Below are 26,302 nucleotides of genomic sequence, written 5' to 3' on the forward strand. Positions count from 1 at the left end.
TAAGGGCAAACATGTGCGGCCACTTTTTTACAGTTGAACCCTTTCATGCGTGAATTATGAGAACCTTAGCCGAGATTTTATTCCCGAGTGTTTTTATTCCTCTTTAGGCATGAAAAAACAATGCAATGGATGTTTTTGGGTTTTTTTTATTGAACCTATTTTTTATGAAGGTACATTTGTTTCTTTATTGCTGAAACCGTAAAAAATATTTTAATAAAAAAAAAAAAAAAAAATTACAATAAAAAAACAAAAATTTCAATCAAAGGAAAAAAAAGTGTTGAATGCAAAAAAAAAAAAAAATTAACATCCAAAAAATTGCATTTGAACATTTTTTTCTTTGATTGAAAATGTTTTGTTTTTTGTTTTTTTGAGTGACGTGATTTTTTTTTTTTTTTTTTTTTTGAGTGAAAATATTTGTTTTTGGTTTGTACTTGTAGCATAGTAAATGTACTGTGGTTCATTCCCCTACTAGAAAACAAAGTCAAATAAAGCAATTTTGGGTGATTTAACTGGTAAAATAGTCAATAAAATAATCTGAAATACAATTAAAAGTAGCAAAATAAGACGAATGCAAAAAATATTTAAGATCCAAAAAACTGTATTTGAAGACTTTTTAACTTTGATTGAGTAGGGTTTCTTTTCTTGAAGTGAATTTTTTTTTTTTTTTTAATTGAAATTTTTCTTTTTTTTTAATTGATTTTTTTTTTTTTTTTTGGTTGAAGCAATACAGAAACAACTCTACCCTCATAATTTTTTGTGGCGTTCTAAAAATGTCCACTCCGCTGGACACCGTGCGTTTAATTTTTGAAGCAAAGAATACAAATATCAGAAAGTGATAAACTGTGTGAAAACGATCAAATCAAAACATTTTTAACACAGCTAATCTGATGTTTCCTTACATTTTATCATATTCCCAATTTTTATTAGGAATTGATTTACACTCAAACATGTCACTATAGATCAGGTTTATCAAGAACAGCAAAGTTACAGTAATGGTCTGAATGTCAGTGTATTATGGGATGGTGCATGAGCGTCCACTGTGTTGGCTGATATGGAACTGAAAACAACAAAACCCATGAATATACAAGAGAACAGATGTAGAAGAACTGTCCACTGGAGTGACCACTATGCATGAAAGGGTTAATGACATTTGAGCAATTATTTCCTGCTGAGATGCCTGTAATGTTACGTGTACACAGGATTTGGGGTTATTACATGATTATCAGAGGATTAATGTCACAGGTCTGAAGTGGATTAGACGGGGACACTGTGAATGAGCTCCCACACAGATATGCATCCCATTAATGGAGATATTGATCCAGGTTCACACATTAGTCCTGTGTTCATCAGGCGGAATGATTGATGCTGTTGTTTGCCTCTCTCTGTGCACAGCGCCGCCGGACTCTGACACGTTTGCGTTCTTCCATGAGGGGGGTCAGGTATGCCTGGGGGTGCGGGATCACTCCCTTATCCTGTCGCCCTCCTGTGAGGACGCCAACCAGCGCTGGAAGTGGGTGACCCGGGGCCGGCTGTTCAACCTGGGCGCCTCGCTGTGTCTGGGCGTCACTACTGGAAACTACAGCTCCAGATGGGACCGGTCTCCTCTGGGCGCCTACACATGTGACCGCGAGCCTCCCAGAGTCCGCTGGACCTGGAGCTGTGGCCAGGTGTTGGACAACCTTAACAACTACCTTCCATCGCTGTCGCTCTGGAACATCTCCTCCACCTCAACCTCAACCTCCAACCCCGCCAAGCTCAAGTGGAGGCTGTATGGTGTGGATCAGGACCTGTGCTCCAAAACATACCAAGGTCAGGACGCTTTTTAATCTTTTGTGTCTATTTTTGTTAAGTTTTAATTCATTTACAGCCAAGTATTCAAGTTAAATGTTTTTTTATGTAGCTAAGTTGTGTAATTATTATCACACTGGAAAAAAAAACTTTTTTTTTCTTTTTTTCTTTCTTTTCTTTTTAATTGAAAAAAAAAAAAAAAAAAGGAAAAAAACACATTTAAAAAAAATTAATACAAGATATTTTTGCTTGAATTAAGCAAAGAAAAAAACAAAATCTGCCAGTGGAACAAGTAAAATTTATGTTGGTAAGATTTCTTGAAACAAGATTTTCAAGATCTATTGTCTAAAAATAAGTTCTTATATCTCACTGAAAAGTTACTCTTTAGGTGATTATGTCTGATTTTAAGTGTGATGAGATATTTTGACTAGAAATGAGAAAAATACACTTGGTAAGATTTGGATTTTTTCCAGTGCATTACAGATTATATGGCCTCCAGCAAGGTGCAAGACCGGTTGTAAAAGTCCGTAACTTGCTATTTTCTAAATATTTTATGTGCATATTTGTTGTTGCTGTTTCTACTGAGTGCTACTTAATATATCTTTATACACTATACTGTACACTTTATATTTCTCACTTTAATCCTTACTTTTAATAGTTCTATCCCTATGCTGCTTAACACTACAAATGTCCCTTATCTTATCTTATCTTATCTTATCTTATCTTATCTTATCTTATCTTATCTTATCTTATCTTATCTTATCTTATCTTATCTTATCTTATCTTTAGTTGTACAGGTTGTCCCATTGAATCATGCAGTCTCATTTCTTCACCTTCCAAAAAAGTTTTTTGGGTTTTTTTTGTTTTGTTTTGGGGTGGTTGTTGTTGTTGTTGTTGTTGTTTTTCAGGAAACACAAACAAACTCAACCAGAAATTGAGCTTTTGATGATTTATGCAAAAAAGTCATATTTGTCAAAAAATTAGAGGCAATTACTGTATTTTAAGAAGGTGATGATCTGATCTTATTTCAGTATTAGTGTAATTTGTTTCCAATAACAGCCGATCATTTACATTAATAAAACTAGCATGTTGACCAGTGGGGATCCACGAGTTCTAGATGTGATAGTTTGTATGCTGTTCTGTATTCGTGCATGCTGTACCGCATTTGTCCAGCAGTCACCGCCAAAGGATTCTGGCCATAGCAACATGATTGTAAGGCTATTGTATTCCAAAGTTACTAATAGCTCCCAAAATATTGGTCCTATCAACTTGCCGTTTTTGTTAGTGTCTTCCTTGATCATAAATAGATAAGTATGCCAAACTGCAGCAGTCAGCTCTTTCTGGATTTTGTGTGAATACCCGGACACACACACGCACACAGAGGCTACTTATCTTTTATAATACAGATTGTTGGCTTATAGAGAAAATAATCGCTAAAAAAATCTAAATTGTAACAAGAATTACCTACATTTTGTGCTCAGTTGGATGATCAGTTTCAGATGTGATGATTGGTTACTTTTATCGCATTTATTTATTGATTGATTTGTTAATTTAGGTATTTATTACCTCAGCTCAACATAACAGTGAATGTTTTACTAATATACTAATTAAACCCACTGGAGCTGAAATCAGAGGGAAAAAAAACAAATAGAAAAGTAGATAAACCTGCTGTGGTTTCATGTCATAGAAAAGTAAAGCCACTTTTTCAAGCTTCCATGTAGAGGAGTTGAGTCACATCCAAGTGGAATCTGACCGAATCTGATCAGAGATTGATAATTACAGCCATCAGTCACATATTTTTTTAACCCCTTCCTATGAATAGACACAATCTGGGCATCAAGGGGTTGATTTTCAGAAAAAACAGGCAAAGAGTAGATGCAGAGGTCACCTGTCATCTCAGAACACTTAAATAATAAACTGTTGGAAGGAGATTTTTGAATTTTTTTGTTAGTGACACAAAAAAAACCGTCAAGCACTATATGTTTGATTTTTATGGCAGCAACGATATCTGCTTTTAAGATTTTAGAAGCAATCAGTAATGGCCTTTAAAACCCACACAGCCTTTAATTTACTGTCTTTTTGCTATTTGCCGTCAAGGACAATGCAGAGCTCACTTGAAATGTGTGTTTTTCAAATCAAACACACTTTAACTTATATTTTAAAAGTTTCATACACTTCAAAACAGCAAAACACAGTTCACCTGTTCAATATTACTGAGCCCACAATGTCACCAGACACACCCACTAGATCTCCATAGCGAATCCTTTTCTGACATTAATTATACATTTCTACCATTTAAGAATGTATTATTTTAGGACAACTATAAACAAAAGATTAAAGGTCTAAAGCAGGGGTGTCAAACTCATTTTCTTTCAGGGGCCACGTTCAGCCCGATTTGATCTCCAGTGGGCCGCACCAGTAAAATAATAGCATGATAACCTAAAGTAAATAATGACAACTCCAAATTTTTGTCTTTGTTTTAGTGCAAAAAAACAAAAAAAAACAAAAACATTAGATTCTGAAAATACTTACTTTTATAAACTATTCAAACAAAAAAGATGTGAATAACCTGAAAAAACTGAAATTTCTTTGAAAAATAAGTGCAATTTTAACAATATTCTGCCTCAACTTATCATTTCTCCATGTGCATTATGGATCAGATCTACAAAGACACTAAACACTTAGGAACAGGCAGAAAATTGTTAAAATTGTGCTTAAATTTCTTTAGACAGTTCAAGTTGTTCATATTTGTTTAGGTTATTCACATTTTGTTGTTAAAGGATAGTTTGTAAATGTAAATATTTTCAGAATTTAATGTTATTTTTTGCACTAAAACAAAGACAGAAATTTGAAGCTGTCATTATTTTCAGACATAATGTAATGTTTTTTAGTTTTGTTTTTTTCACATCAAACCGAGAAGAAAATATGGAGTCAATATTTTTTGTAGGTTATTATGCTATTATTTTACTTGAGATTATATTGGTCTGTATGTGGAACCTGAGCTAAAATTAGTTCAACAGCCTTGATAGTAGAATTTTTGCACTTTGCAAATTCATCCCACGGGCCAGATTGGAACCTTTGGCCGCATTTGGCCCCCGGGCCACATGTTTGAGACCCCTGGTGTAGAGAGTTCCAGTCAATCAAGACAGTGTCAGAAAATTACCTATCATTGACTTTACTAAAAACAGAATAAGTCAAAACAAGAAATATTAAAGTAAATCTAAAAAAAAAAACATGTGTTATGTGTCATAAACGAGAAAAATCGTAAGATATATTTCATTTTCATTCAAAATACAAGATTTCTGTGCAGAATAAAGTTAAAAGGCCAAAAAAATACACTTTCTCATCTAGTTTTGTATTCACTCCACTTAACTTGTTTTTTTACACCCAAATGTTGTTATTTTAGCAACTTAGCAGCAGAGTTTCATCATAGTAGAGGTCTAAAGCAAGGTTATAATAGTTTTGGATTTTTAATTATGGTTTAGTTTTATTTAGTTTTGACTTTTTTTTTCTCTAATTCAGTTAGTTTTAATTCATTTTTAGAGCAGGTCTTCTAGTTTTTATTAGTTTCCATTTTTATTCTAAATGCTTAGTTTTACTTTAGATTTTTTCATATGTTTTATCTTCTTCTCCGTCATATTCAAATAAATCCCAGACAGGACTCTGCTGCTTTCTCCCAACTTTAGTCTCCATGTTTCCAGGTAGAGTGGGGACCAAAAGACGACTCCAAACGACAAGTGACGACAAGTGACGGACCGTGAAATGTCGTATGGTGCCACCAGCTAAAATTGCTAGAGTGAAATAAATCGCTTTTGTATCAGTCCAACATTGACAAAGACGAAAACGAAGGGAATTTTATCCATAATTTTTATGTTTTAGTTTTGTAAACTCACAATACAGTTTCAGTTAGTTATCGTTTTTTCTTTTAATGATAGTTTTTATTTATTTCAGTTAACAAAAATGTTTTTTCAATTCTAGTTTTCCTCATTTCATTAGTTTTCGTTAACGATCATAACCTTGGCCTACAGTAGATATTTATTCAGAAATCCTCTTATTTTTGAGGTGAATAATCCTTAGTTGATGTAAATGAGCTCATAGATGTTGCATCCCTTCATGAATCATGGATGCAGGTTCTTTCCAGCCGTTCACCTGTGCTCCTCCAGATCTTCCTCTTCTGTCCTCTCCATGTGTTGTGCTGCCTCAGTGTGGCAGATAGGTTTACTGTTGTGGATGCCACAGCTGTATTTGATCAAACAGATGGAGTGAATCGCTGCTGGTCGGGACCCTCTTTGGCCCCGTGCCACTCGGAACGCCAAGGAAAACAGCGCCCGTGTTTGTAAACCTCAGTAAACACACAGAATTGTTGTTGCCCTCAAGTATATTTATATTTACATATAGTTTTCGGTCCAGATTAAATCTTACCGAGGTGGTTTGCAGTTAAAGCCCACTTCCGCTGTCGGGGCAGGTCGAACAAGTATCGCATGTCACAGCAGCTCGTTCATAAACTGCACTGCTTTCTCAGTCAGCCGTGCAAGTCTGTAGTTAACAGACTCTGCTTGACGGCAATTAAAACCAGATCTGCCATAAATGTAAGACCACAAAATCTCCCTTTACGTCCCTCTTCATCCTCCTTCTCCCGAGTCTCTTACTTTCTTGTGGCAAAGGAATTGGGTGCATTGACATTTTTAGCTTTCAAGTGCTGATCTTCACAAGTTTGCCTGTGAAGTCAACTCGCTGCTGGAGACAAATGCCTCTGACATTAGTCAGCCGAGGAGCAGCTCCTCTGCAGCCCGTCATCCAGCGCTGGAGCTTCAGAAATCTTTCCTCTCCGGTTTAACATGTCTGCCCTACTTTCCATTGGCCTAATCGTGTTTTGGGAAAAGTACACACTCACACTGTTGCCCTTTTCTTCACATCGTACGAGGAAGAAAAAGAGCTCGGGGAAGGAATCAGAAGTGATTTATCTGTTCAAATGATTAGTTAAAACGGTTCGAAATGCACTTGTGAACTCTTTCAGACTCCCTTCAGTCATAATAGAAGTCACTGTAAGAATACTCTGCATGGAATGATAATATGAGTTTAATGCTTTTTCCATAAAAATGCATGAATTTGCGTCTTCTCTGCATGAAATGAAAAAATTGCGATCTCTCAATATGCAAATATTGTTAATATCTAAAGTATCTGGATGCCAGATGTTTCCACTTTCAGTCTTTATGGACTGATGGATATAGGGTTCCACATCACACTTACAAAATTACCGTAGATCGCCAACGTTTTTCTAATATAAATCCCATTGGTAGACTAAACAGGGAGAAGCACCGATTCAGGTTCATGCAGCCAAAATCTGGAAAAATGGTATGATATTGATATTATACAGGATGGGGAAGCAAAATTTACAATATTTTGAGGCAGGGATTGAAAGACAGTGTATGACCAATTAGTTTATTGAAAGTCATGAGAATTTATTTGCCACAAGAAAATTGACATAATAGAAAATGTTTTTATTCTATGTGTCCTCCTTCTTTCTCAATAACTGCCTTCACACGCTTCCTGAAACTTGCACAAGTGTTCCTCAAATATTCGGGTGACGACTTCTCCCATTCTTCTTTAATAGTATCTTCCAGACTTTCTCGTAATAGTTTTGCTCATAGTCATTCTCTTCTTTCCATTATAAACAGTCTTTATGGACACTCCAACTATTTTTGAAATCTCCTTTGGTGTGACGAGTGCATTCAGCAAATCACACACTCTTTGACGTTTGCTTTCCTGATTACTCATATGGGCAAAAGTTTCTGAAAAGGTATGGATAATAGTGTTAGGTATGATTATGACATCAATATATGTTTGGTTTCAAAACAATTGACGTAGTGCCTGCTGAGAAAAAACAACTAAATGTTCATTGTAAATTTTGCTTCCTCACCCTGTATATGTGATATATGATGATATTGGACAAGACTCAACTCTGACAGTGTTTAACCCATAAAGACCCAAACATCCACTGGCGACTAAATGCATCTACTGGTCTAAACGGTTTAATAACTTCTGATCCACTAATCCTGTCAATCTATGTAAATAATTGGGGTAAAATACAGTTTTTTGTCTTTTCTTGGTCATCAGATATGACCCATTTGGACGTTCAGAGGCTCCGTAGTGAACGTGGAAACACTGTCATCTTCTACAACATTGATTCACCAGTAAAACCCATGGAGCTGGATCAATGACAGTGGATGGACACATTGGGTTTACGTTCAGTTATTGATAGATTTGCTTAAAAAGTTTTTCTTCAGTTCTCTCTGTTTCGGATATAATAACTCTCAACTTTAATCTGAGCTTTTATGAAGATCTACATGATCTTTGAATTAAATATAAGAAAATACTAGATATTCACTGAAAAAATGTAAAATGCAGAGGATAATATTACAATAAATGGTGATAAATTATATAATAAAAGGTTAAATAGAGAGAAAAAATAATTTGGGAACGGACACAAAAGTCACACTGGGTCTTTATGGGTTAAGTCCAAGCTGAAAACATTTCTTATTCGCTCTGCATATACCAACTGAAATGGATTTATCTGCACTATTATCTTGTTGTAACATTTTATTTCAAATTCTGTTCTGTTTTTAATCTTTATTCTTGTCTATGTACTTATTAGTTGTCTTTTATTTTTGTAAAGCACTTTGAATATGAATGAATTGTGCTATAAAAATAACCTTGCTTTGCCTAGATCTGTGCTTTTAAATTCAGTTTTGTGGTGAAAATAGACAGACATTGAGCAGATGAATGTGAACAAATCCTCAAAGTGTGATCAGTAAAACTCAAACCTCCCAGTGATGGATGAACAATGTCCTGTTTGTTTTTGTACGGACTCGAGGAAGAATAGTCGTTACTGCAGTTATAACTAATGTGGATCCTAAGTGAATAATTTAATAAATAATATAGATAAGTACTAGTTTTTATGTGGAGGGACTTTAAAGACCCAACTTGGGAACATTTTTATTTGTTTCATAGTTCATAATAAGAGACTTAATGGTCTCAATAACCTGCTGATTTTTATTTTATTACGCCTCCTCCTTCCTGTTTTAACTGTAACATCATCCTCTGGTTTTACCACAGGTTTGATTTTACAAGTTACTAAGAAAGCAAACACATTTTTTCACAGTCGTGACTTCTGAAGGCACATGCAAGGCCGGTCTCAGGCATTTGCAGGGATTTACAGCCTCTCCTCTGTTTGCATTTCCAGAGATCTACACAATCCAGGGGAACTCTCACGGCCGTCCCTGCTACCTGCCCTTCCTCTACGACGGCCAGTGGTTCCACAACTGCACCAGCATCGGCCGTGAGGACCTTCACCTGTGGTGCGCCACCACCTACGACTACGGCAAAGACGAACGCTGGGGGTTTTGTCCCGTTAAGAGTGAGTCAGGCCTTTTCTCATCCACTGAGCTTCACCACAGTTTCCCCTCATCCATTACACGTCACTTTAGTTTCCTCCTGCAGTCTTCCTTGGGCCTAACCAGTGTTGTGCTAGTTACTTCCAAACTGTAATCCATTACAGATTACTAGTTACTGTTATTTATAAGTAATTCCTTACCTCACAACACAGGTGTCAAACATGCAGCCCGGGAGCAAAATCTGGCCCACCAAATGGTCCAGTCCAGCCCATAGGATGAATTAGTGAAATGCAAAAATTATACTGAAGATATTAATAATCAATGGTGTAAAAATCATTTTAATTCATGTTCCACATACAGACCAATTAGATCTCAATTAGATCAGGTCAGTAAAAGAGTATCATAATAACTTATAAATAATGACAACTGCAGATTTTATCTTTGTTTTAGTGAAAAAAAATAAAATTACATGAAAATGTTCACATTAACAAACTATCCTTTAACAAAAAATGTGAATAACCTGAACAAATATGAACTACCGGAAATGTCTAAAGAGAAGTAAATGCAATTTTACCAATATTATACTTGGTACTATATGTTTTGTGTATTTGTAATTGTAACGTAAGTTGTAACGCACATGTGTAAATGATAAACTGAGGCAGAATATTGTTAAAATTGCACTTTTTTTCTTCTTAAGACATTTCAAGTTGTTCATGTTATTCAGATTTTTAAGGAAACGTTGTAGATGTAAACATTATCATAATGTAATTTTACTTTTTTCACTGTTATTATTTTACTGGTCCGGCCCACTTGAGGTCATATTAGGGTGAAAGTGGCCCCTAAACTAAAATGAGTTTGACACCTTTGCTGTAATGCATTACTTTTGTAACTTATTACTCCCGACACTGGGTCTAACTGTCGTCTTATCTCAAAGGTAAAGGCTGTGAGACGTTCTGGGACACCGACCCCTTCACGGACAGCTGTTATCAGTTTAACTTCCAGGCGACCCTCTCCTGGAGTGAGGCTCGGATCAGTTGTCAGCAGCAGGGGGCAGACCTGCTGAGCATCACTAAGCTGCACGAGCAGACCTACATCAACGGTAAAAACGCCAAATTACACGCATGTGCATCCACGTACGCAGTCATCTGGAACATAAACACACACATATCATCATCTTCTCGCTGTCCTTGCCTGCTATTACACATTAGTTTACTTATTTATTTGCACAGTAAAAAGATAAGCCAGAGAAACAAAAGTAAAAAATCCAATAAACTCTGCAGGTGAGACAAAATATTACCAAACTAAATGATTAAATAAGTGTAGATAATAAAGCAAAATACAAGTCATCCTAAACTCACTTTAGTGAACTCCTTTATACTGATTTTTCTGATGTATTTACAGTATATTTTGTTTCTCTTTATCAGTGTGAGAAGATCCAGAGCTGCTTTAAAACTATGTATCAGCAAAGAAAACAAAAACTGTCAGCAATAAGAATGATTGTTTATCTCTGTACGTCATTTTTTTCTATCTGAGATGCAGAATTTGCCTTTGGTATTTTTTAGTATTTTTTTGTAGTTTTGTATATTGTTTTTGTATATATTTTAAGTATTATATATATATATATATATATATATATATATATATATATATATATATATATATATATATATATATATATGTATGTATGTATGTATGTATATATAAAAGAAATATAATTATAATTATTATATTATATTATTATATTATAATATAATTTAAGTATATATAATTTTTTATGTACAGTCTTTCTTTTTGCACTTTAAGATCTGCTGCCAAACAGAAAAAAAGCTGCTAACAATAATGACAATAAAGACCCATTCTATTCTATTCTATTCTATTCTATTCTATTCTATTCTATGCTATGAACTGGGATAGGCTCCTGCAAACTAATCAAATCAGTACAATCATATTAAAAAAAAAAAATCTACGCAAGACAACCATAAATATATACATTATGTCCTAAATCTACCAGCCTACATGTTATCTTTCTTAAATTAACTTGGTGAGTTAAAAACATCATCTGCCTACATTTATAATAACATTTCAACCCACACATACACTTCCTCTAGCTGAAGTTCACTGTTTAGTTTTAGTAAAATTAAGAAATTGAAACAAACTTAACTTCACATTTTACACCAGCAATAGCTAAAAGTATAAAACACATCAGCATTTAAGACAAAATGATGACAATGTGCATCTTGTTTGTTATGTTAATTATGAGTTTTTTGACCGATGTTGCAGCTGCAGTGAATTATGGGACGGCATTCTGTCCAGTGCATCCTATGCTTAAGGAGACATTAAAGGAAGCATCGTAGCTCCTTTCCTTTGTGTTCAGAGAATTGAGATGCTCGGGTACTTCGGGTCAATTCACTCATTTGGGAATCTTACTAAGCAAAAATAACAACTCGGACGCACTGTGGAACAAGCTTAAATTTGTAGAAATAAAGGACAGGATACCTATATTAGACGTAATCTACTTCAAAACCCATGCACAGATCTATAACAAGTGCACAGAAGATTATTTTCAGTGTAAAAACAATGTATTTAAACCTTTTCCTACAACGCTGTGAATCATGAACTTACAAATAAAAAGACCTGTTGTGTAAAAGAACCAAAAGTGCATTGTAAAATAATGTGAAGGATACAAACCGAAACAAGTTGGTTTAACTTTAGAATTCAGTAAAGTTCTACACAAAAAGTGCTGGTGTCCTTGAACAGGGATGAATAAATCAACACCACGGAAATAAATAAAAAAGCAGTGAATACACTCCAGTTTAGTATCTGATATAGATGAATCTTTTGGATGTTATCGTGCTTTTCTTTGGTTTTATTACTTTCTTCTTAGCTGTATTTATGTATTTTATTCCTTATCTTTCACAATTCCTATGATGAAAAATGTTTATTTTTATTCTACTTACACTGTTTACAGCCTGATATAACCTCGCTCTGTAAAATTTGTCCTGTACTTTTAGTGAATGTAGATGAAACTTCAATTTCATCTTAATATAACCTTTGCAAGTTACTAAGAGTTGTTTTTTTTTAAGTGTTTCTTTGTTAAAATGCCATGACATTCTGCAGGTGCATGCCCATAAGTGAATAAAACACATTCAGTAAGTTTTTAGTTTTCAAGCCGTGCCTCTTATTTTCTAACACAGACTTTGCAGTTTTTATTGATTTTCCAAACAGGAAGAATTGATTTTAGGATGCAGTGACCCTGTTGCTATTATTATGCCATTCTCAGAATCCTTATGTAACTATTCTTCCATCTTGTCAGTGGAAATAATGCCCAACTAAATGTTAAATGGAAACACTGGCTCAGCTTTTGTCTTGTGTTGTTACCGTGGGTGGTTTTTGCCGCTGTTATATTTTGCTGCTGTTGTTGTGTCGTTCCAGGTTTGCTGACCGGCTACAGCGCTGCTTTGTGGATTGGCCTCAATGACCTGGACATCAATGGGGGCTGGCAGTGGGCAGACTCCTCACCGCTCAAATATCTCAACTGGGAGCCAGGTCAGACTGCAAAAACAGCCTCACATCTTCAGTCTTTTTTCAGCTCTAAGTATGTAGAATCAGTTATTTCTGCTCTGAGTTCAAATACTTGATCCCATTCCAGTGAAACCACAGTGTTTTACTGATGACCGCATAGAGCACAGGTGCCAAACCTACGCCCTGTGGGCCAAAATTGGCCCGCCAAAGGGTCCAATCCGGCCCATGGGATGAATTTGGGGTGTTTTGCATGGCATTCTTTGTTTTAAAGAAGACAGAGAGTTGAGTTTCGTCTCTATTCTTTTTTCTTTGCTTTTTGCACATACACATACATACACATATGAAAACTCAATGAACAAACTTTTGTAGAATAACCACGCCCCCGCAGGTAAGTCATTCCTAGAAAACAGCTGCAGGACTGCTGGACAGGTGCGTTGGTTTTATGCACCTGTGTAGCTGCAACAGGGTGAAATACAAAAATGGTACGAAGATATTAACAATTGATGGTGTCAAAATCATTTTAGTTCAGGTTCCACATACAGATGATCTGAAGTGAATAAGACCAGTAGAATATTAGCATAACCTATAAATAATGAAAACTGCAAATGTTTACATTTATAAACAAGTGGCCTCGACGCCTCGACATAAGCACGGTTCAGAATAATGACATAATAATAAAATCTATGTAATATTCAACCCTTATGTATCAACTACGGACATTTTGGTTAAATTTGTCCTTTTCATTCGGCATCACTTTGACTGTTAGTGCACATGGAACATTTTTTGTAACAAAAGCAAAGTTTAGAATTTGAATTTGAATTTTTATATCAGATCATTGGAACAATGTGGAACAAGTGGTGTCAGGCACAACAGACCCCGCCCCTCACACATATGATATCTTATTTTGGCATCGATCCAGCTGATGTCATCATGTCTATGCATGTGCTGATGTCAGCATATCAATTGCCTCTATATATTTGCTAAGTTTGAAGTAAATTAAAACAAAAGTGAAGGTTTTATAGAAATTTGAAATTTCAACCATTGTTAGTAAATGGGAGGGAAAAAAAGATTGAAAAAATTAATTAAAAATTTCAACTTTGACCTACTTTTCCCAAAATGTAATCACATCTATTCTGGGTCACTGGGAATCTATAAACCCAATTTGGTATGAATTCAAGCAATAGTTTTGCTGCTACAGACATGTGAAATTTTGCCCATTATAAATAAATGGGAGGTGGGGGGGGGGTTTAAAACTTCATAAAAATTTGAACTTTAACCCAATTTTCCCCAAATATATTCAGATCAATTCGGGATCACTTGCAAACTATAAACCCAATTTGGTATGAATTCAACCAATGGTTTAGCTGCTGGAGTGTTAACAAAGAAACACACAAACTGAACCAAAAACCATACCCCTTGCTTCTCCTTGGGGGGGCGGGGTAAATATCTTTTTACAATAAATGTGAATAACCTGAACAAATATGAACAACATGAAATGTCTTAAGAGAAATAAGTGTAATTTTAACAATATTCTGCCTCTTACCAAATGTTTTGTGTATTTGTAATTGAAATGTTAGTTCTAATGCACATATGTAAATAATAAACTGAGGCAGAAGTTTGTTAAAATTGTATTTATTTTTCTTAATTCATTTCTGGTTGTTCATGTTATTTAAGGAAAATTTGTAGATATGAACATTTTCATAATGTAATTGTACTTTTTTCACTGTTCTTATTTTACTGGTCCACCCCACTTCAGATTATACTGGGCTCTATTTGACCCCTGAACTAAAATGAGTCTGACAGCCCTGATGTGGAGTATTTTCAGGTTAAGTGCCTTGAAGAAGAGCACCTTGTCATGAGAGATGTTTCTTTTTTTTTTTTTTTTAACTCTCTGAGTCCAGACCAGCCAAACCACGCTGAGGAGGAAAACTGCGCTGTGATCAGAACTGAGTCATCGGGCCGTTGGCAGAACCGAGACTGTTCCGTGGCTCTCCCATACGTCTGTAAGAAGAGACCCAACGCCACCTTAGACCCTTTCACCACAGGTCAGTGCACATGAAGCAGCATCAGTCCAGGTCATTAAAACACCTGTAACGGGACTGGAGTCCAGAATGTGATGGTTTTATCTGTCGGCTCCCACAGATTCATGGACCGATGATGAGAAGTATGAGTGCGATGTGGGCTGGCAGGCGTTTCAGGCTGGGTGCTATAAGCTGACCTCAGAGAAGACGGACTGGGACGTCGCTCAGAAAACCTGCCAGAAGATGGAGGCTAACCTGGTCAGCATTCACACCCTGCCCGAGCTGGAGTTCATCATGCGCAACATAAAGAAAGGTGACTTTTAACACTACATCTCTGACTGTGTTTACATGCACACTGATATTCCCTTTTTTTAATAATTCTGAAAAAGACAGCATCTGAAATAAGCTGTTGTATGATCAGTGAGAATTCAAATCCCTCTGAAGCTGTGGCGTCGCTGGTCTCTGGAATGACCTCGCCCTGCGCTCTCTTTTCTAGAAAAGCACGCAGAGAGCGCAGACCTCCACCAAGGCAGATCAGTGGGCCCCCGTGCCCCCCACCCCCCACCCCTGATCACCACCAAAATTTAATCATTTGTTCCTTGTTCCAGTATCAACATTTCCTGAAATTTTCATCCATATCCATCCATAACTTTTTGAGTTATCTTGCACACACACAGACAGACAAACAGACAAACCAACGCCGGCAAAAACATAACCTCCTTGGCGGAGGTAACAAAAACACAGATCAAACTGATAAAACAGATAAAAACATTAAGCTTTAAAGAAACAGTGCAGATCAGAAACAAGTACAGAAACACATAAATACACACAAAATAGGAAAGAAACATGAAAAAATTCACAATTACTTCACTCTAATATTGTGCAATACGAGGTCTTGCTACGTGTCCACTCATATTTGAACAGCACTAAGGACTGGATCTGCCTTTGTTTATAAGTCTGTGAAGTCGTGTTTTCATTTTCCTGTAACGTCCACCACGGCAGCTCAAGTGGGGAGTCAAACCAGAAAAGTAAAATAACCAAAAAAAGGTGAAAACCACCAACTTTCTGATCTAAAATGGACAAAAAACAACAGAAGACCTACGCTAACGTCTATAAAACGAACCAAACAACAGCACGATTAAGAGAACCAACTGTAGCTGTGTTATTATCATAATATAATGACTCTGTTTACCACATTCCATGAATTCTCCTCTGTATTTGTCGTCTGTCAGACATCGACCAGCTGTGGATCGGACTCCATGACACCGACATGCAGATGGACTTCCAGTGGAGCGACCACACGCCCGTCATCTTCACCTACTGGCACCCGTTTGAGCCCAACAACTTCCGCAACACCCAGGAGGACTGCGTGTCCATGTGGGGACATGTGAGTGACCCCTGACCTTTGACCCCACCCCCACCCCCGACCCTCCCACTCGCAGACTCTGAGTGTCAGCGGCTGTGCTGGGTTTGTGTATGTTTAACAGCTGTGTTCTGTGGTTGTGTTTGGGTCTGTGCGTACATGTGTAGGAGAGTCGGTGGGATGACAGCCCCTGTAATCTGACCCTGCCTTCCATCTGTAAGAAACCAGGAACAAAGAGCGATGGGAAACCACAGCACCAGGACTGCAAAAAAGTACGGCCTCATTTACTTTCAGTCCATCTGTCAATGTATGTTCTTAGAGAATACACCATTCTATTCTCCATATTCCTGCTTTTTCTACTCTTCAGAGTTCGTAGGGATGCTTGAAATCTTTGAAAATGCTTGAATTTCAATGTTGTGAGAGTAAGTACTTTAAATTCAAAATTTTTTGCTGTTATGAAACATAATTTTAGATGTTTATAGCATAATACAGGGTTCATACACATTTTAAGGTCAAATTCAAGTACTTTTTAGGGTCATTTTCTAATTTTTCCAGCACAACACCTTATCACAGGGGTAAAATACATATCTACAGGAATATATATACTCATGATTATTGTGTGTGTGTGTGTGTGTGTGTGTGTGTGTGTGTGTGTGTGTGTGTGTGTATATATATATACATATATATCTTTTTTCTTTTTTTTTCACTTTTTATCATAATGATGTACATTGCATTATCAGGGTTGGTATGAGTGCTTGAAATCCTTGAAAATGTTTGAATTTCAATGTTGTGTTTTCAAGGTCTGAAAAGTGCTTGAATTTTAGTTTAAGTGCTTATAATTATAACTCTGTGATGTGATTTATTTATTTATTTTTAATATTAACTCAAGCCAAAGCTACTTACAGTGAGGTGATACATTTTGAAAAATAAAACTTTATGTCAAAAATGTAAATTCCCGGGTGTCCTCAGGTCGACTCCGGGTATATTTTTATTTTAGTTTAATCTTTGTCTCGGTGTAAGTGTGTCTGAAGAACGCCAAGTGGCTTCCATTTTTTTGAGAAAAAAACTTTGTTTTTTCCTTTAATTTCTAAGCTTTTTGCTATTATGAAACAAAATTTTAGATGTTTATAGTATAATACAGGGTTTGTACACATTTTTAAGGTCAAATTCAAGCACTTTTAAGGGTCATTTTTGAATTTTTCCAGCACAACACCTTATCACTGGGGTAAAATACATATCTACAGGAATACATATACTCATGATTTTTTTTTTTTTTTTTCCACCTTTTATCACAACGATGTACATTGCATTATCAGAGTTCAGTGTTGTGTTTTCAAGGTCTGAAAAGTGCTTGAATTTTAGTTTAAGTGCTTGTAATTATAACTCTGTGATCTGATTTATTTATTTATTTTTAATATTAACCTAAGCCAAAGCTACTTACACAGAGGTGATACATTTAGAAAAATAAAACTTTATGCCAAAAAAGAAAATTAGACATTTAGTACATTTTTTATCTTAATCTTTGGCTCGGTGTGAGTGTTCCTAAAGAACACCAAGTGGCTTCCATTTTTTGGGAGGAAAAAACTTTGTGTTGTCCTTTCATTTCTAAACTTTTTGCTATTATGAAACATAATGTTAGATGTTTATAGCATAATACAATGTACATCATTGTGTTAAAAAGTAAAAAAAAATATTCATGAGCATATGTTTCTCTGTAAATACATGTATCCATAAGGTGCAGTGCTGGAAAAATTGGAAAGTGACCCTTAAAAGTGCTTGAAAAGTGCCTGAAAAAATGTGTACAAACGCCGACTCTTGCGTTCCAGCTGCAGCGTTATTCTAAATATTTCAGCGATTCCTTCACCATTTGACCCCATCCTCCAGAGCTCCCCTCCATCTGTAACCCTTCCGCCGGTCCACTAGTCCGCCCCCGTCCACAACTGTAACAAAAATCATTCCCCTAAGACTTGGACCGCTACCACAAACCCCACAAAACATCAACAATGGACACACACTCACTCCCCTTAGGTTAGAACAGCTTTCCATGGCTAAAAAAAACACCAAAAATAGCAGATTGTATTAAAGATAATTCAGTTTCAAGCCTTAACGTCAACTGCCAGGCCTGTTACTTGTACCCACACGGTGAATTAAGTCACATCTGGAGGATCTATCTACATCTGGCTCTGATTTTACACTTCATGATTCAATCCATGTGAGATTTAAGGCATCTTATACCTGAGGTGTTTCTACCTGTGATGAATACTGTCAAAAAGCTCAATATAATCCTAGTGTTTTTGTGTTTTTTTGGAGATAGAAATGCCCCGTTTACTGTATTTATCCCTTAATTAACTACAACTATTTTTGTGGCAGTGTACAAAGAAATACACTTTTCCTAAGTGATTGAACACTGTTTATTATAATATTATCCTCTGCATTTTTCAGTGAAAATCAGGTATTTTCCTGTATTTAATTTACTGATCCTGTAAATGGTCATAAAAGCCCGGAGTGCATCTAAAGATTATTGTATGAAACAGAGAAAGTAAGGAAAACATGTTTTTGTTTTTTTGGGTTTTTTTTAGCAAAATATACCATTAACATAAAGTATCAGTAAATAACCACTGTCATTTTCTTGTGATTTTCTTCATCCTGCTCCTTTTCGAGCATGGGTTTGTACATGTTTGTTTACTTGATTATTATTGAATGTTTACTGATGAAATGCACAACCATGAATGAAATAAATGAAATTTTAAAAAAACAAAAAAAAAAAATGTAAAACTACTTGGGTTTTATTGGTAAAACGCCATCATTTTCTGCAGCATTGATTCACCAGTAAAACCCATGTAGTCTGATAAATGACAGTGGTTGCAGATGCTTGTTTTTACATTCAGTTAATGATATAATTAGCTGAAAAAGTCACTTTATCTTCCATTTTGTCTGTTTTGATATAATAACCTTTGAATGAACTTAAATTTTCATGAAAATCTAAATTAAATATCGGAAATTTTTTGGAAGTTTTTGGAAATTTTTAGATAATACCCTTTGAATTTACAGTGAACTTTCATGAACATCTACATCAGGGGTGTCAAACTCATTTCTTCCAGGGGCCGCATTCAGCCCAACTGGATCTCAAGTGGGCTGGACCAGAAAAGTAATAGTGTCATAACCTAAAAATAATGACAACTTTTTCTCTTTGTTTTAGTGCAATAAAAAACATGAAATTATGAAAATATTTACATTTACAAACTATCCTGTAACAAAAAACATATGAATAACCTGAAAAAACTTAAATTTGTAAGAAAAATCAGTGCAGTTTTAACAATATTATGTGTCAACTTATCATTTATACATATGCATTACACACAATGTTACACAAACATTTGGTAGCAAGCATAATATTGTTAAAAATTTGGAGTTTGAAACTAAAATAAGAACAATTTCTCATTTGTCCAGGTCATTGCTCTTCTTTGTAGTTCTTTGAGGTTCAACTGGACTAGTTTTGCTTCAAAACAGCAAAACTAGTCCAGTTGAACCTAGAAAAATGAAGTTGTCACTATTTATAGGTTATAATCCTATTATTTTAGTTCAGATCATATTGGTCTGTGTGTGGAACCTGAACAACAATGAGTTTGACATCCTTGATTGTTAATATCGTCAGTGTAATTTTTGCACTTCGCAAATTTATCCTGCGGGCCAGATTGGACCTTTTGGTGGGCCGGTTTTGGCCCCCGGGCCGCATGCTTGATACCCCTGATCTATATGATCAGTAAATTATACACATAGGAAATTACCTAATTTTCACAAAAAAATGCAAAAGAAAAACAATAATAATATAATAAATGGTGATAAAACAGTTAGGAAATATTAAATATAGAGAAAAATTCATTTGGAAGTCACCACAAAAGTCATTCTGTATTAAAGGGTTAATTTATAGAGGCAAATTCTCACTAGTTTGCCTTTATTTTAACCAAGCAAGACATAAAGAGGAGTTTTTATTTACAGTGGTGGTTTGGCAGCACAACACATATAGGAGGAAAGGAAAAGAAGGTGAGGAAAGTAAGAAAAAAATCACACAAAACTAAAGAAAAGCAGTTCATCAAACTGGAGAACATTAGAGAGAGTCATTAAAAATGTCCTCAAGCTGACTCTTAAATGCAGAGGGTGAGATAAATGTGTTCAGTTTTTGTGTATTTTCAGTATTTTTCTTCTATAAAATATGCAAATTTGCCCATTTTCAGACTAAATTCGATGCCACTGTGTGTCTTTGCGTCCTCCATCAGTGTCTTCATTTTACTGAGCACTGATTTATGCTGTAAATGATCTGGGGTCCAGCTCCGCGCTGATTCTCAGCTGTTACATCCAACAAAGATCTCTCTATGGACGGACCATTTGTTTGGTGTAATGAATCTTGGCCCGTCTCCGTGGGGAGCGAGGCGTCATGGGTGGTAATGCGACAGGGGTCATTTGACATGGCCCCCGCTGACTGAAGGAGCCTGCGGTGGCGAGGTTCGTCTTAATCCGGTGACTTTCCTTCACACCAGCGGCGGTGGTGGCGTTTGCCCCGCCGGACTCAGAGTTCACGACCCAGTAAAATAATGGACTGTGCATTGTATAGACGGCTGTAATTTGACTCACTCACTGTAGCGGTAACTCATTATTTTACTGCTGTGGATGGTAGATGACAGTGATGTTAATATCAGGACGTCAGATACATATGCCTCATGTTTAACTGAAGACAAACAAAACACATCTCTGAAGTCAAGGTGACCTGAGCTGGCAATTAACTGATAATGGAAACTCAATCCAGTACAGCACAGGTGTCAAACATGCGGCCCGGGGGCCAAATTCGGCCCGTCAAAGGTTCCATTCCGGCCCACAGGATGAAAGTGCAAAAATTAACCTGAACAGTCCAGGTTGTCCAAATCATTCTGGTTCAGGTTCCACATACAGACCAATGAGATCTCCAGTAAAAACAACAACACAATAACCCATAAATAATGACAACTACAAGTTTTCTTTGTGAAAAATTATGTGGAAAAAAATGTGAAAAAAATAAGATTACACTGTGAAAATATTTACATTTACAAAACTATTCTTTCACAATAAAATGCAAATAAATACATAAATAAAAACAAAGATCAACTACCCAAAATGTGCAATTTGAACAATATTCTGCCTGTTACTAAATGTTTTGTGCATTTATGGATCCACTGTGATCTGTAGTTGTGTTCATAATAAGAGATGGAATATTGTAGAAATTGTTCAAATTTTAGTTCCAAACTCCAAAATTTTAACAATATTCTGCCTTTTACCAAATGTTTATGTAACACTGTGTGTAATGTACATGTATAAATAATAAGTTGAGCCATAATATTGTTAAAATTGCACAAATTTTTCAAATGAAATTCCTGTTTTTTCAGGTTATTCACATCTTTTTGTAAAATGTAAATATTTTCATAATTTAATTATTTTTTGGGGGGGTTTTTTTTCACTAAAACAAAAAGAAAAACTTGGATTTGTCATTATTTATAGGTTATTAAGTCATTATTTTACTGGTCTGGCCCACTTGAGATCAAATTGGGCTAAATATGGCCCCTGAACCAAAATGAGTTTGACTCCCCTGCAGTACAGGATATCAAGTTTGGTTTGATTTTTACCCCTCGACCAACTTCTGACCAAAGGGGTGTTGGAATCATGTTTATGTTTATGCATTTGGCAGACGCTATTTTCCAAAGCGTCGTATCATTTTGTCATCTGTCTGTCTGTCTGTTCATTCAACAACAGAATCACATTATCTGAGGAATTTATTGAGATATCTGCACCAAATTTATACTGTGGATGCATCTTGGCATGGAGCAGAAGCCTACAGAAAATAGGTGACCTTGGCCAACTTTTTCAAGGTCAAATGGTTTTGTGCAGTTATAATATTGAGTACTTTCAAATATATATACAGTCACGGAAAAAATTGTTAGACCATCAAAAGTCACCAAAAACTTTTGGGTAAATAAAAGATTATTTTTCCCAGTTAACAGATGTGAATTGCATTACTAATTTGTCACTATTACTCATTTATGCTTCTTAAAGCGTGAAAAGTCTGCACAGTGTCACCTTTATTGGCACCATTTCAGAAGGATTCTCCAAGGAGCGTCGTGGAAAAAATTATTAGACCATCAAAAGTCATCAAAAACAATGGTTATGCAATCGAGTACTAACTCCTGTGTGTATCACGTGACTTAAACAGACAGAAAAAAAAACATGGAATGCCTAAAAGCACTGTTTTTGGCAGTACAATGCTATAGATATTGATGTAAGAACTGGAGTGATTTTGGTTATTGTTAAGAAAACATGGAAAATGGATAGATATCAGCTCTTAAGTTAAACTCTTATGAGCTATTTTTGTTGTTATCATTATATTTGTCCAAACAAATGTACCTTTAGTTATACCTGACATTAAAATGAACAAGAAATTGAAGAAAACAAGGGTGGGTCTAATCATTTTTTCTGTGACTGTATGTATGTAATAAATTTTATATAAAGATAATCTCATCTAAATTATAGGGCAGTAACTTTCAACAGAATCTTACACTATATTTGGCCGAGGGGTATTAAAAGTACGCAGCACATTATGTTTTTAGTTCAGCACATATGTAGCATTATTTTTATTTAAAGCTGCAGGAGCTGAAATACACACCTTCATTCTAAACACACTAAAAAATAAAAATAAAAACACATTGGTTTAACCCTTTCATGCATAGGTCACCACAGTGGACAGTTATTCTACAGCTGTTCTCTTGTATATTAATGGGTTTTGTGGTTTTAGTTCCATATCAGCGGACACAGTGGACACTTATGCATCATCCCATACATTGACATTCATACCATTACTGTAACTGTGCTGTTCTTGATAAACCTGATCTGCACGAACATGTTTGAGTGTAAATCAATTGTTATTTGTTAGACAAAAAGGGGTTTTTTGCATATTATCTCCATGAAGTGGGTAATTACTAGCATTAAAATATGTTAAAATGTGAGATTAGCAGCATTAAAAATGTTTTTATTTCATTGTTTTCATATCACTTTCTGATATTTGGTTTTAAACACGTTTCTTTACTTCAAAAATCAAATGCATGGATATTTTTGTAACTCCATAGGAAAAAAAAAACTCAATCACATTGTTTTTTTCATGGCTAAGGAGGAATAAAAATACTCAAAAAATAAATCTTGACTTAGGTTCTCACAATTCATGCATGAAAGGGTTAAGTTAAAAATGAAGCCACCAATTTACATGAATCTTTTAAAGAATTCCAACCCAACCATAACTGAGTAAATACCATAACACCTTTATAGTCTGAATAACTCAATTACATAATTATAAAATGATCCTTCCTAGTTTTATAATCAAAACATTTAGCTGTATCATCTTCAAGGTTTAACAGTTTAACCTGTTTAGGTGTTTAACCCTCAAACTCATACTGATCTAAAACATATACTAACTTTTCAACCACTAATACTATCAATATATTTTAATTATTCAGTTCAAATGCAGTTTTTCATCTTTTCATGGACATCAAATATGACCCACTTGGACATTCAGAGGATCTGTAGGGAGCATATTAGTAGTTTGATAAATGATGTATAAATTATATATTTTGCAGGAAAAAAATCACTTTTTCTTCAGTTTTCTCTGTTTTGATATTATAAACTTTGAATTTACTCTGAGCTTTTATGAACCTTTACATGATCAGTGAATTGAATATAGGACAACACATGATTTTGAGCTCAGAGTAAATTCAAAGGTTATTATATCAAAACAGAGGAAAACTGAGAAAAAGTGACTTTTTCAGCAAAGTACGTCATTAACTGAACATACCAATAAGTGTCTACAAACACTGTCATTTATCAAACTACTTGGGTTTTACTGGTGAATCAGTGTTACAGAAGATGATGGTGTTTTACCAATAAAACCCATTTAGTTTGATAAATGACAGTGGTTGTAGAATGTTGTTTTTATGTTCAGTTAATGATATAATTTGCTGAAAAATTACCGTGTTCTTCAGTTTTTTTTTCTCTTTTGATTTAATAACCTTTGAATTTACTCGGAACTTTTATGAAGATCTACATGATCAGTAAATGAAATACAGGAAAATACCTGATTTTCACTGAAAAATGCAAAATGCAGAGGGAAATATTATAATAACTCCTGATAAAACAGTTAGGAAAGATTAACTGTAGTGAAAAATTCATTTGGATTTCACCGCTAAAGTAGTTCTACAACTTTAAGGCTTGATTTATACAAGAAAAATCCCCCCTATTTTGCGTTATTTTAATCAAACAAGACATTAAGAGGAGTTTTCTATTTACAGTGGTGGTTTGGCAACACAACGCATGTAGGAGGAAGGGAAAAGAGGAGGAGGAAAGTAGGAAAAAATCACACAAAAGAAAAGAAAAGCAGTTTATCAAACAGGAGAACATCATGAAAAATGTCCCAACGTCGGCTGTTAAAAGCAGAGAGTGAGATAAATGTGTGCCGTTTTTGTGAACTATAAAAATCCATTATTGGATTACCTTAAATACTGAAAATCCCACTTTGTTGGTTCTGTTTTTCTCAATATATTGAAAGTATAAATCAATTTTTTTCATGTATCTCATTCAAAAATGTGATGAAAACAAAAATAAATGAAGCTTTTCAGTGAATCTCTATATGTATGCTGTTGAATATGTAACTGTGACGGCCCGATCTCGTGACTTTCAGACGGAAAAGGGAAAGCAGAAATTGTGAAAGAGATGTGAGTTTGCAGTGATCGATCCTTTCCAGCAGCTGAGCTCTTTGAGGTTTCTGTGCAGATGCCAAAATGTGGCCGAGCTGAAAGCCTGAGGTCGGGCTTATTCACACAGAGCTGCAGACCAACTGTCTCTTTAACATCACTCTCGTGCAAAATCTCACCCCTGTTGACCCCGTGTGTGTTGGCTGTGCACCTGTACACGTCCACAACAACAGTGCATGAGCTGGCAGGGCGGACCACGGCCAAGGAGGACTTACTTCTGCATGCCTGGACCAGCCATTTTCTGTTTATTCAGGATAACATCGTTGGTAAAAGTGCGGACTAAGTTTGGAGTTTACAGTCAAATCAGATTATTAACAAATGTATGAGTCATCGGTCAACCCTGCAAATGTGTTAGGCTTGGTTTAGTCTGGGGTTGAATCTGCTGAACAGATGGAAGTGTGGGGAAACATCAGACTACATATCTAGGAGCAAGTCATTCAGAAAGCATGTGTAACGCACTTGACAATTGAGCTTTTAATCCAAATCTGAGGTGTGGAGCAAATCCTTTGACTGTAAATGTCATAACTTACCCTCTCACTGGACGTAAATCCAGCTCATCCAATACTCCGAGGCCAGGATTTGGAAACACAAACACTGTTAACCAGTCCTACTGACCTCACACCGGCTCCCTGCTCTTATCTGATAAAGCATAGCACATTAATCCAGTGGTTCCCAACCTTTTTTGTCTCGTGACTAGGGCTGTGTATTGGCAAGAATCAGGCGATACGATACAAATCACAATACTAGGATCACAATACGATATATCACGATATATCATGATACTGTTAAAAAGGCAATTTTTTCTTTCTTTTTTTTTTTAAATGATTATTTCCTTGAAGAATTGAATTACACCAGAAATATGCACAAATACTAAACACATTTTTATTTGATCACAACAGGATCTAATGCTATATCACAAAATGTTCCTGTGTTCAAACTGAAATTCTGTTTAACAGACATTACAGTTTCAGATCCTGTTCAAATGTTCATATTCTATTAGTTCAGAACTAGCATCAGAACATTATTTTAGTTCAATCCCAACAAAGGAACTACCATTATTTAATAAAAGAGTGTTAAATAATAATAAATAAATAAAATATAAACAAAAAAACAAAATGAACCTCCACAATATCTGCATTTGAATAAATACCTAAAAATATCGATACAGTACTTTACAATATCGATACAGTATTGTGAAATGAAATAACACAACATATTGTAGAACAGATGTTTTCTTACAGCCCTACTCATGACCCCATATTAACATCATAAATTTCTGGCAACCCCAGACGTTCAAAATGGAGCCTATTTTTTTTTTGCTAAAATGTATTTGTTTTTGATCATGTAATAGTTTGCTGTACTATGTTGCAATTAAACGTTAATTTTAGATGA

General features: G+C 35.4%; 1 protein-coding gene across 1 annotated transcript in view; it reads left to right on the forward strand.

Annotated features, from left to right (window-relative positions):
- mrc2 (mannose receptor, C-type 2) overlaps positions 1 to 26,302 on the forward strand; it is an 83,674-nt gene that overhangs the window by 17,144 nt on the left and 40,228 nt on the right. The window contains exons 2-9 of the mRNA XM_030141707.1: positions 1,393 to 1,809; positions 9,032 to 9,205; positions 10,117 to 10,281; positions 12,615 to 12,728; positions 14,606 to 14,749; positions 14,847 to 15,038; positions 15,958 to 16,112; positions 16,256 to 16,360. Of these exons, the coding sequence (XP_029997567.1) occupies positions 1,393 to 1,809; positions 9,032 to 9,205; positions 10,117 to 10,281; positions 12,615 to 12,728; positions 14,606 to 14,749; positions 14,847 to 15,038; positions 15,958 to 16,112; positions 16,256 to 16,360 (1,466 nt within the window). The remainder of the gene's footprint in view (positions 1 to 1,392; positions 1,810 to 9,031; positions 9,206 to 10,116; positions 10,282 to 12,614; positions 12,729 to 14,605; positions 14,750 to 14,846; positions 15,039 to 15,957; positions 16,113 to 16,255; positions 16,361 to 26,302) is intronic.

This window comes from Sphaeramia orbicularis, chromosome 8 (genome assembly GCF_902148855.1).
Source record: "Sphaeramia orbicularis chromosome 8, fSphaOr1.1, whole genome shotgun sequence".
NCBI classification, from domain to species: Eukaryota; Metazoa; Chordata; class Actinopteri; order Kurtiformes; family Apogonidae; genus Sphaeramia; species Sphaeramia orbicularis.